At 39.2% G+C, this 12861-nt stretch overlaps 1 protein-coding gene across 2 annotated transcripts in view; it reads left to right on the top strand.

The window, feature by feature from the left end:
* Tnpo3 (transportin 3) overlaps positions 1 to 12861 on the top strand; it is a 79673-nt gene that overhangs the window by 45624 nt on the left and 21188 nt on the right. For both annotated transcript variants that reach the window (XM_050141484.1, XM_050141485.1), the window contains 6 exons: positions 1447 to 1586; positions 6255 to 6446; positions 6890 to 6981; positions 9820 to 9896; positions 11153 to 11213; positions 12248 to 12388. In XM_050141484.1, the coding sequence (XP_049997441.1) occupies positions 1447 to 1586; positions 6255 to 6446; positions 6890 to 6981; positions 9820 to 9896; positions 11153 to 11213; positions 12248 to 12388 (703 nt within the window). The remainder of the gene's footprint in view (positions 1 to 1446; positions 1587 to 6254; positions 6447 to 6889; positions 6982 to 9819; positions 9897 to 11152; positions 11214 to 12247; positions 12389 to 12861) is intronic.

A 12861-nucleotide genomic window follows, 5' to 3' on the forward strand; every position in this document is an offset into this window, starting at 1 on the left:
ATTATTTGAATTTGAATTGCAATTGCTAATTGCTTAGCATGAAAAATAAATTTATGGAAAGGTTCTTAAGCAGAGTTTGCTTGTGTCCTGAGTTTATACACTAATATAATAATTTTGTCCAGTTATGTGGGATTTTGATCGGCACTTACACTCTGGCTCTATTTAGGACTGTGATTGGAAGGCGGCCGAGACAGATGGAGGGGCACCTGTTAAAGGCACAGTGCTTCTTCTTAGCTGCCTTTCTGGGCCTGGTCTGCGAGATCGTAGATGTGTTTTCAACCTAAGAAATGCTTAAGGAAATGATTAGGCCTATTTTTCTTTTTTTTAATAGAAGTTCTGCTTCTTAATTGCTTACTATAGCATTTGTTCTTAAACCATTTTGTGGCTTTTAGAGCCTTCTCTGATGGTCTGAGGATTACTATTACTATTATACCCAATAGGTATTGATTTGAAAAGGGATAGGTAGATAGTCTCCCATAACTGGTAGAGTGTCCAGTCTAAAGCATCAGTGAGAGAATAAGAATAATTACTTGTTTATCCTCTCTTCAAGCCAACATGTGATTACAGTTTTTTTTTTTGTTTTTTTTTTTTAGTCCATTTAAAGGATGTGATAAGCCTAGTAATTGGCAGGTGATATTCATGCTATAATCTGAGATATCTTCATTTTAAACATCTTCATTTCTGGAATAAATTCTAACTGGGAACATCTTCCATTCTCTGTTTTAAATCCAGTTTAGTAGGAGGACGAGGGTGGTAAATTCACAGAACTGTGGAAAGTGTTTGATTGATTTAAATTTCCCCTCGTGTTCCAAATCAGGGCATCCTAATGGCCCCTGCTCCTGTTTTCTTGGAGTCTTTCACTTAGTGAACTGGTTCACCTGTACTTTCCTTTTCAGAGTTTCCAGTATCCAGCCATAAGAAATCCTTGGGAGGATAACAGCTAATAGAAGTGGTCTATGATTGTCATTTATTCATTCGGTTAAGCATCAAGCAGTATTTCCTGAGTGCCCACTATGTGCCAGGCACTGTTCTAGGTGCTGTAGATAGGGGACTAAATGAACTAAGTTCTTTAAAAGATGACTGTCACCATTAGCTGACATCTGCTTTTCCAATTGCAAATTCCTCTAGATACTTTCATGTCATTCAGAAGGAGCAGTGTACTTCTTCTGGAATATTGTTATCTTTAATTTCTGTCTTTTGTCACTTTTTAAAGTATTAGGGAATGCTCAGGACTAGAGAATGTGCCTCAGTGGTAGAGCACATTCTTAGCACCTCAAGAAAGGAAGAAGCCAAAGTCCTTGTTTGAAAATGTTCTGCACTTTCATTTGAATAGTTATTATTTACTTAGATGCCCTTTTTACAATGTGAAGTTTCACTGCTGCCTATTGCTTGGCCAGAATAGTACCCTATAGACAGTAACTATAAGTACTTGCTTTCTATCCTCAGGGAGAACAATCCTACACTTGTGGAGGTACTAGAGGGAGTTGTCCGTCTCCCAGAGACTGTTCATATGGCTGTGCGGTACACCAGCATCGAGCTGGTTGGTGAAATGAGTGAAGTGGTTGACCGGAATCCTCAGTTCCTGGGTGAGTGTGGGTTCTGCCTCTGCTGCCATCACTTGAGCTGTCTCTTTTCTTTTGCACTTGTTTTCTTACTTCTCATAGAATAAGCACATTGTTATTTATATAAGTTGCTTAGTTTGAACATTTGTTAGACTTCCAGAGGGCTGGACTACTTCATACTTTTCTTAAATTAAGCACAGATATTTCTGTCCTGATGGTCTTTGGTACATGTGTTAGCTAATCAGACTGTCCTTCTAACACCAACTAAAGGAAAGAAGGGGGTTTATCTGTTAAGTAGATTTTTTTAAAGATTTATTTATTTATTATGTATGCAGTGTTCTGTCTGGCTTGCAGGCCAGAAGAGGACACCAGATGAGTGTGAGCCACCATGTGAGTGCTGGGAATTGAACTCAGGGCTTCAGGAAGAGCAGGCAGTGCTCTTAACCACTGAGCCATTTCTCCAGCCCCATAAGTAGATTTTTTTTTTTATCTAAACTAATAATTATTCAAAATAAAAATAAATTGGGGGCTGGAGAGATGGCTCAGCGATTAAGAGCATTGCCTGCTCTTCCAAAGGTCCTTAGTTCAATTCCCAGCAACCACATGGTGGCTCACAACCATCTGTAATGAGGTCTGGTGTTGAAATAGGAGCCGTGGGGCTGCGTCCCCAGCACCCCGGCCGCCTGGCTAGCTTATGCCCGAAATAACAACACACAAACTGTATTCATTTAACTGCTTGACCCATTTCTATCTAGCCTCTTTTAGGCTAATTCTCACATATTAATTTAGCCCATTTCTAATCATCTGTGTAAGCTTACCGGGAAGATTCTAGCCTACGTCCATCCTGGGTCGGAGCTGCCTGGGAGAGCGGAGCCTGGCGTCTCTGCTCCAGAGAGCAGAGCTATCGGGTCTGAGCTCACTTCCTCTTCCTCCCAGAATTCTATTCTGTTTACTCCTCCCACCAATGTTTTAACCTATCAGGGCCAAGCAGTTCCTTTATTGCTTAACCAATGAAATCAACAGATTGATATATGACACTCCCACATCACTTCCCCTTTTTCTGTTTAAACAAAAAAAAAAAGGAAGGCTTTAACTTAATATAGCAAAATTACATATATGACACTCCCACATCAGTCTGGTGTCCTCTTCTGGCCGGCAGGCATACAAGCAGACAGAATATTGTATAATAAATCAATAAATAAATTTTAAGTAAAAAAATTAATTAATTAAAATGAGCTGGGTAGTGGTGGTGCATGCCTTTAATCCCAGCACTTGGGAGACAGAGGCAGGCGGATCTCTCAGAGTTTGAGGCCAGCCTGGTCTACAAGAGCTAGTTCCAGGACAGGCTCCAAAGCTACAGAAAAACCCTGTCTCGAAACAAAAACAAAACTTTATGCTGAATCCTGTCTTGAAAAACCTAAAAAAAATAAAAAAATAAAAAATAAAATAAAATAAAATGAATCTTGAGAGTTGGAGTTAAAGTTGGAATCATTTATCCCAACACCCTTATTTTGCAAATGAATGCACTGAGATCCAAGGAAAACAAAAACAAAAAAAAAATTGAATCAAACTCCCGATATTTAAAACGATTCATTCTGAGAATTTTATGTGTTCCCACTTTGTGAATGTTTGCAAATAATCTGGTTTTAATGACTAAAGTGTTTGCCACAAAAAGTAAACCAGTAGCTAAGTGTGGTGGTGAACACTAATCTCAGTACTTGGGAGGCAGTGGCAAGCCGGGCTCTGAGTTCAAGGCCAGCCTGATCTACAGAGAGAGTAGTTGCAGGACAAGCAAGGCTGTTATACAGAGAAACCCTGTTTTGAAAAAACACACACACACACACACACCAAAATAAGTACATGTTTCTTTTTCTCACTTTTGTGCATGGATCCTATGATAGATGTGCTCAGTTATTATCAAGCTACTTAGCAAGTGGAGCATGCCATTCCATAATATTTTCAAAATTCCTATGGTGTGTGTGCACCCTTCTACCAGGAAACAAAAGTGGGGTCATTGTTTGTCGTGTCCAATAAGCAGCAAAGTTCAGTCTCTGCTTGCAGTATTTCATTCAGATTTGTACATCAGCAGTAAACAAATTGCAGTAAATTTGTTATTTGAGAGTCAAAGCCTACAATGTTGGAGTTGTGTGGGCTATCATTTCCAATTCTCCATCTTCTGAGTATTTAACTAAACAGGCTTGGGGCCTTTGGGGAAGAGGATAGACTATGGTAGGTTGTGTTAGAAATTAATTTTATAGTACCGAGGATCAATTCCAGGGCCGCAGTTACACTAGCTAAGCATCCTACCACTGAGCCACATTCTCACTTCAAGATAACTCTTTTAATTGGTTTTTGACACAGTATCTTTTGATTCCTTAAGTTTTGTTTGTTTTTTCATGGTAACCATGAAAATGATCTTATGATCATATAGCACATTTAATATTTCCTATCTTTAAAAATCATCTTTCCTTTCTTTAAAAAAATCTGATTTTATAAAGAAAGGGAAAAGAAGAATAGCATTAACTCTAGAAATAACTTTTGCAGTCAGGGTTGTTAGAGCAGTTACATTTGGTAAAGTCAAGTCATAGTAGTCAATTAATTTCATTTAGAGGTGCTACCGATGGGATTTGGGACATGGTTTAGTGGGTAAAGCACTTGCCCTGCAAGTTTGACGGGAGTCTAGGTCCACTTAGAAACTGGGCAGGTGAAATGGGCAACAGAAATCCCAGCATTAGTGAGACAGGTGGTCTCCAGGGCGGGCTGGCAAGTAAAACAGTCAGCAAGCAGTGTGTTCAGTTAAGAGCCCCTGCCTCAATAAATAAAGTAGCGAGTGATAGAGGAACACTAACACCAACTGTGGAGCTACATGTGAACTTTCATATACATATGCACACATACACAATTGTATTTGAATGTTGTTCTTTTAAAGTATATGCAACAGTGGGGATGTGTGCATAGGAGTGCAGGTGTCTGTGGAGGCCAGAGGCATCAGATCCGTCTGGAGCTGGAGTTACAGGCAGTTGTAAGCCACTCTAGGTGTTTGAAACTGAACTGAGGTCTTGGGAAGAGTAGTGCACACGCCTAAGGCTAAGCCATCCCTTGGGCTCACAGTCAGTGGTTTTCAAACTGCTGCCTGATTCTGTGGGGTTTGAAGGAACAGTTAACTACATGAAGAAAAAATTGAAAGCTGAAGTGAATGGAACTCAGGGCTTCCTGACAGAGCATCAGTGAGATCTCCAAATCTGTGGATTGTTTTGTTTTATTGGTTCTTTTAATGCCACATCCACAGCTGTCTCGCCTGTGTGACAAAATGCCTCTCAGGTGGTGGCCGTCATGAGGGGCTCGTGCTTCTTGGAGCTTGGTCCCCCGGCGGTTCCCTGGCAGTCTGCTCCAGTTGAGGTGCCTGATTAGCCTCAATGACCTCGTTCACTTTGTTCCTGGCGATGGTTTCTTGCACTGACTCTGCTATCCTTTCTTCTGTTCTATTTTTCTCAAAAACTTAATCTGTTCAGGGAACCAGAAAACTTTTCCAACGGCTCCTTGAATACGGAGGAACTGATGCGTCATTTCCCTCCCTTGATTCAGGCCATTAATGTTATGATTAAGACTCTGGCTCGCTCTTTGGGGGAATTTACAGATACCCTAAAACAAAAAGAGCTCATGATAGGAGATTTGATAGAAGATGGACAAATTATAAAGAAAAATGTATAAAATGGCATAAATTACCATTTATGGAAAAGCTAGCCAGAATGAAAAACCCCTGGTACATTTTAGATAGGAAAAAAAGGCAAGATATTCTTGATAACATGAAGCCAGCCATTCAATATTGGAACAAACCCTGGGGGTAAAATCCTGAAGAATGGTGTTTGGGTTACCTTGGTTACCTTGAGGGCAAATATGATTTAGGGCCATGAGAAAGCACAGTTAGTTAATGATGTGAGACGAATTTCAAAAAACAACCCTGCCCACCTGGCCCTGACCACAAGACTTGCTGAAAATAATCAATTGTCTATAATCATTTTTCTATGGAAACTTTTATGTCTGCCAACTTCCTTCTGTAATCTCTTAAAAGTGATGCTTAAATTTTAGTAAAGTTACAGCAGATTCAAATCTCATTAGAGTTGTGTCTGTCTGTCATTTGCCAAATCCTGGGTTCTCCTAAGCCTTCACCCCTGTTCTTCCTTGGTCTTCGATCTCCAAGAGAGTCAGTCCGCGGCATTTTAACATTTTTATTTTATATACATTGGTATTTTGCTTCCATGTTTGCCTATGTGAGGTTGTTGGATACCCTTGGACTGTTCTACAGACAGTTGTGAGCTGCCACATGGGTGCTGGGAATTGAACCTAGGTCCTCTGGAAGAGCAGCCAGTGCTCTTAACTACTCAGGCATCTCTCCAGCCCCTTGTTGATTCTTTTGAGATAAGATCTCATGAGCTATGTAGCCCTGGCTGTTCTGGAATTCATTATATAGACCAGACTGGCTTCACACTCACAGAGATCAGCCTGCCTCTGCCTCCCAAGTGCTAGGATTAAAGGTGTGTGTCACCACCTGCTGAATTTTTTTTTTAAACCAAGGGTAACTTATATTTCATTTATGGGTTACTTTTGAATAATATACCGACCTTTGTTGCAACAAAGTATATACTTTTCTTGAGTATGATGTATAATCTGTATTTGGCTTTTATTTCGTAGACCCTGTATTGGGCTATTTGATGAAAGGCCTGTGTGAAAAGCCTTTGGCTTCTGCTGCAGCCAAAGCCATTCATAACATTTGTTCAGTTTGTCGGGATCATATGGCTCAGCACTTTAATGGACTCCTAGAACTTGCCCACTCTCTTGATTCTCTCATGTTGTCTCCCGAAGCTGCTGTGGGTTTGCTAAAAGGTTAGTAAGTCTCCTCTCGACCATTACTTGTGGTTATCTTAAGGTTTTTTTTGAAGTTTTTTAGTTATAATGTTCTTAGTGATGGCAAAAGTTGCTTTTCTGTTCAGGGGAAATTTCCAATATGTGTTCATACATTCTTTTCTTAGCAAAACTTAAGCCTATCAAATTAATTCACACTGCTTTGCAGTATGTATGGTGTAATTATAGACTTGCGGTAGAGACAACACATTCGTGTTTGCTGCTGAGAAGAAATGAATGATGTGTTATATCAATGTGAATATCAGCCTGAATTCTTCTAAACAAACACACAAGAAAGCTATAATTTTAAAAACAATACTGATCTTTTAAAAAAGAATTCTGTTTATTTTTGTAATATAGATCAACTAATTTAATTACCTCAATTCAGCCTTTATGCTCTTCATTTGAGTCATTTTGTTTTTCAGGAACAGCTCTTGTCCTAGCAAGACTCCCTTTGGATAAGATTACTGAATGTCTTAGTGAGCTATGTTCTGTTCAGGTTATGGCATTGAAAAAGGTGAGCCCAAATAAGGAATTAAACAAATATATACTTATATATGTTCAGAAATAAAAAGTACAATTCCTGTTTACAAGTTAGTTATATGTTTAAAAGGCAAGAGAATTAACTGAAATTCATTAAAATTAGTAATGGTATTTGCATCCTAGAAAATATGCAATTGGACATTAATTTACCTCAAGGAAACAGTCTGAGAAAAGCATTGTTAGGCATTTTGTAGCTATCAAACATTTGACTATTATACAAACCCAGAAGATCAGTCATTTGAAATGACTTCTTGATGCAAATCAAGAGACATAGCAAAAACACTGGGCATATAAGGGCTGCTGCTACCATAGCAATTTCTTTTTCCTGAGTATGTGTAGATTTAAAATAATGGTAAGGCTAGACATGGTATCCCTTGCACTTGAGAGGTCAATTCAGTAAGATCAGGACTTTGAGACTATGTAGTGAATTTTCAGGCATCCCAGACTAAATAGTGACACACTCTTCAAATAAACAAACAAAGCCAAAGTAGCAGTAATAGTAGTATAGTAACACATCAGTAACAGTCATATCAGAAATATCACAAATACAGGAGTAAACATTGCACACTGCTGTTTGAGTAGCTGTGAGATCAGTGTTAAGTTTTTCAGGTCCATTATAATCTTGTAAAGTATGCCAGGCAGTGGTGGCGCACGCCTTTAATCCTAGGCAGAGGCAGGTGGATCTCTGGGAGTTCTAGGCCAGCCTGGTCTACAAGAGCTAATTCCGGGACAGGCACCAAAGCTACAGAGAAACCCTGTCTCAAAAAAACAACAAAAAATCTTGTAAAGTGACTTTATACACATGGTCTCTCATTGACCAAAACATTGTTTATGTGTCACATGATTATTTAAAAACTAGTAGGTTCTCAGGGTGATGGTGGTTCGTGCCTTTAATCCCAGCACTCAGGAGGTAGAGAAAGGTGGTTCTTTGAATTCAATGCCAACCTGGTTTACTGAGGAATTCCAGGACAGCCAGGGCTACACAGAGAAACCCTGTGGGGGTGGGAGACAGTAGATTCTCAATATTGGTGATAACAATTTAGAAGGTCTAGTGTGAAAAGCAGGTCCAGGAAGTAAAACTAACCATATTTTAAAAACCTAGAAACCAGGAGTATTGGCACACACCTATAATCCCAACTGTGGGTGGGGAAGATTGAGACAAGAGGATCATGAGTTCAAGGCCAGCCTCAGCTACTTAGTAAGACTGAGGAACAGAAAATCTCTAGTCTACCATATTTTGTTGAAGAACACTTTAAAGCTGTCAGTCAGGTCTTCTCCAGCTGCATTTCTAGTGCAATAACGATAGACTTACTAATGGAAGTTTTAGAACTTGACAATGGTCCTGAAGTTCATCTGTAATGATCTATACTGCTAGCAGTATTTAAGGAATTTTAGAAAAGAGAATGAGAGACAGTTTGCTTTTAAAGCATGCTTTAAAGAAGTAATAATCTTAACACTTTATATAAAACTAAATATAAGTTGGGTATGGTGACACATGCCTATAATCCCAGTAGTTGAGTGCTAAGGCAGAAGCTAACCTGGGCTACATATACATCGGAAGACTTTGTCTAAAACTTAAAACAAAACTGACCTGGGAAGAGGGTTTAGTGGGTCAGGGTGCTGGCCACCAAGCTTGAGGATCTAAATTTGATCCCCAGGACCCACATGGTAGAAGGAGAGAACTGATTCTCACTACTTGTTCTGAACCTCCACTCAACACTCTGCCCACCCCAGACTTAATTGTGTTTTTTCTTTGTTTTTGTTTGTTTTTTGAGACAGGGTTTCTCTGTAATGTTGGCCCCTGTCTTGGAACTAGCTCTTGTAGACCAGGCTGGCCTCAAACTCACAGAGATCCAACTGCCTCTGCCTCCCTAGTGCTGTGATTAAAGGCGTGTGCCACCAACCGCCTGGCAAATGATTTTTAAAAACTGCATATAAGAACTGGAGAGATAGCTCAGAAGTTAAGAGCACTTGGTCTTCTTATAGAAGACCTGGGTTCAGTTCTTAGCATCCTCTTCTGGCCTTCTTGGGCACCAGGCTTATATACAGTATACATATATATTTACTCAGATTTACTCATAAACTTAAATATTTTTTAGCCAAATATAAATGTTACATATACTAAGTATAAAATAACAATGTACAGTATCTATTATAGACATCTTAATCATAGATTAATAGAGAAAAAAATCAAATGATATTTTATCCTCTCAAGTGATTACATAGTGAATACACTAATATGCAGTCTAATCCAGGGCACAAGATGGAGGAAAGTAGTCTGCAAATAAGAAATTTGTACCATTTGAGTAGTTTTTCCGCTCTTCTTAAAGATATAAGCAGAAGGGCTGGAGGGATGGCTCAGAGGTTAAGAGCATTGCCTGCTCTTCCAAAGGTCCTGAGTTCAATTCCCAGCAACCATATGGTGGCTCACAGCCATCTGTAATGAGGTCTGGTGCCCTCTTCTGGCCTGCAGGCATACACACAGGTAGAATACTGTATACATAATAAATAAATATTCTTTTTTTTTTTTTTTTTTTTTGGTTTTTTGAGACAGGGTTTCTCTGTGGCTTTGGAGCCTGTACTGGAACTAGCTCTGTAGACCAGGCTGGTCTCGAACTCACAGAGATCCGCCTGCCTCTGCCTCCTGAGTGCTGGGATTAAAGGCGTGCGCCACTATAGCCCGGCCCTAAATAAATATTCTTTAAAACAATAAAAAAAGATAAGCAGAAGTTGAGATAAAGGTTGATATATAAGAATGTCCGCTGCAGTATTCACTAAAGGTCTATGTGTGTTAATGTCTTTGTTTCTTCAGCTGTTGTCTCAGGAGCCCAGCAATGGCATATCTTCAGATCCCACTGTGTTCTTAGATCGCCTGGCGGTAATATTTAGGTAAGAAGGGAAGTTTGGTCTCCTAGAGTTAAAATAAAAACACAAATGAAACACCAAAATAAGCAAGCCAATAGTGATGGTACAAACCTATAATCCCAGTTCTAGGGAGGTGGAGGCTGAAAGATAAGAAGTTGAAGGTCGTGCTTACTACACAGCAAGCTGGGGCCAGCCTAGGCTACATAAAGAAGATCCTGTCTCTGCCCCTACCTTGCCACATACAAACACACACCACCATCATCCCCATCACTTTGGTTATTATTTTGGTGGTTCTCAAGCTAGTGTGTACCAGAATCACCTTGAAACTCTTTCAAAACAGATTGTTAGCTCCCATCCACCGAGGTATCTTGATTCATTGGATCTTTAGTAAGATGTAAACAGTTGACCTCTCTCTTAAGTTCTGTAGTGATATTGTTGTTTCTTCCTGCTGTTACAGAGACAATACTCTTCGGGATCATGGGTATATATTATATATATCCAAAAATTAATAAAGTCTCTTTAATGCTGGATGAAATAAGTCCTTTGCATTCAAGAGGAGCCATGATTAAAAAGACGATTGAGTAATGGTGACCAAAACTTGATCTTGGCTGAATTGTATAGCTTATAAGTTTGTTAGGCTCATGGGCAATTAGAGTATCAGAGTAATCGTTGCATAGTTGCATAGAAGAAGCCTATGCCAGGCATTGTTTTTGCTTATTAGTTATTACTATCAAGTGACTTGATGCAACACTTTTCCCTTCATAGCTGTGAGAGCCTAATCGCTTCCCCCCCACTCCACAAGGCAGTTTCTTTATAGGCTGTCCTGGAACTCACTCTGTAGACCAGGCTGGCCTCGAACTCAGAGATCCCACCTGCCTCTGTCTCCCAAGTGCTGGGATTAAAGGTGTGAATCATCACACCTGGCTGAACTTTCTGTGTTTTAATGCTCAGGGTAGGTTGTATGTATTTTTATTAATTTGGAAACAAACACGTTTAGGTTTATAAGGAGAAATAATAGAAAAAGTAGTAGAGTTTGCCCTGAAGCCCATATAACCAGAGTTTCATGAAATTTCCTTGTTCTAGTAGAACTGCCGTAGTGGCAGTTTGATGTTTGTGTATGGGGGGTGGCTTAAAGTATTTTTGTTTTACTTGAAATGGGCTAGAAGAAAACTGTGTTGGTGTAAGTAAATTACTCTACCACCTGATTTTATGAGCAGAGCGAGGTCTGGGTTCTTAGTTAAATTTATCTTTCACTGTTTGGGGCTATTATCTTTTCCCAGGCACACCAATCCCATTGTAGAAAATGGACAGACTCATCCGTGCCAAAAAGTCATACAGGAAGTAAGTACTAATGGATGCTTTTTTTTCTTTTCCCTTTGAGGACCTGTGTTGAGGAGACACTGATTTCACATGTTCATAGTGAGATTTAATTTGTTGGAATGGTAAGAGGTAGAAATTCTGAGATTAACTGATTGCTTAAGAGGCTTAATCAGTCGTAGCCTAATATTATGACAAAGTAAGTGACATTAGCTTTCCCTCAGTATAATACTCCCTTGTACTTTATCCACTCAGAATAATATGAGGATCAAGAGATATGGGGTTTTTATTTGTTAGTTTCTTTCTTATTTTATAAATTGTGTATTTGTGCACATGCACTTGCAGGGCACATGGGTCAGAGCACAACCTGCAGGAGTTGGTTCTCTCTCTGTATCTGTGTTGCCAAGGGATTTAATTCACGTCATAAGTTTGGGTGGCAAGTGTCTTTACTGATGAATCATCTCTATAGCCAAAGTCATGGTTTCTAGAAGTGCATTGCAAACTTTGGAGGTTATATAAATACTAGATATCCTTAATTTTTCAGTGTAGCAGATAATTATTTATATCCCCAGTTCTTTTGTGTGTTTTCTGCTTTCCTAAAGCTACCTTTAAAGATTTTTTTTTCCTCTAAAATTCTTTTTTAGCCTCACTGAGGAATTCTGAAATTTAGGAAAATGGGTATCTGATTTTTATAGAGTTGGTGGTCTTGTTCTAACGAGTCACTGTGTTTCTCTCAAGAAGCAATTGGGTTTTAGTAATGTGTAATATATGAGCCTGTGCACATCTGTATACATACTGGCTGAATCAGGCCATGTATACTACCATAAAGAAAATCCTGTCCAAGTCAGACAGGTGTAATAATGTATGCAGTAATCCCAGGAACTCGGGAGGCTGATGCGGAAGATTGTCATAGCTTTGAAGTAGCTGAAGGCCAATCTATGGTGTAAGACTAATAATAATTACTTAGTTTAAAACAAATCAGATATTACCAATTTAGGATTATTTTCTTGGCTATTAGTTGATATGCTTTCTTTCTCGTATTTTAACTTTTGATTCAGATATGGCCAGTTTTGTCTGAGACTCTAAATAAACACCGAGCTGACAATCGGATTGTAGAACGTTGTTGCAGATGCCTGCGCTTCGCTGTTCGTTGTGTAGGCAAAGGGTCTGCAGCCCTTCTACAGCCACTAGTCACACAGGTAAGTTTTCCTTGAGGGACATGCTATGTACACAACTAAACCTTCAGCGCAAAAACTTTGTTGATGAAATGAAGACGGCTTCATTTTGATTGATTGATTGATTAATTGATTTATTTAGAAAGGAAAATATATTTTAATAAATAAGTACATGAAGTAAGTATGTTGTCCATAGAGAAAGAGCTTGTGTAGCAGCAGTTTGACTAGACTGGCTAAGATCCTGTGAAGAGAAGAGCTCGTGCTCAGCCATTATGTGCCAGCGGTAAACATGTAAATTAATGTCTTTGGGGACAATGAAACAAGTCAAACTTGCTGTTTCTTGAACCAGCCAGATTTTGTTCTATCCAGCCAGATTTTGTTCTATCTTGACTATATTTTGCTTTTCACATGGGTCTCTTTTATTTGTCAAAAATGAATGTGATTCTCTTCTTTTCCCCCAAGGGGTAGTATACATGCATGTGTGTAGGGAGAGTGTG

The sequence above is a fragment of the Alexandromys fortis genome, unplaced genomic scaffold, assembly GCF_014885135.2.
Source record: "Alexandromys fortis isolate MF-2015 unplaced genomic scaffold, M_Fortis_MF-2015_v1.1 scaffold_44, whole genome shotgun sequence".
Lineage (NCBI taxonomy): Eukaryota > Metazoa > Chordata > Mammalia > Rodentia > Cricetidae > Alexandromys > Alexandromys fortis.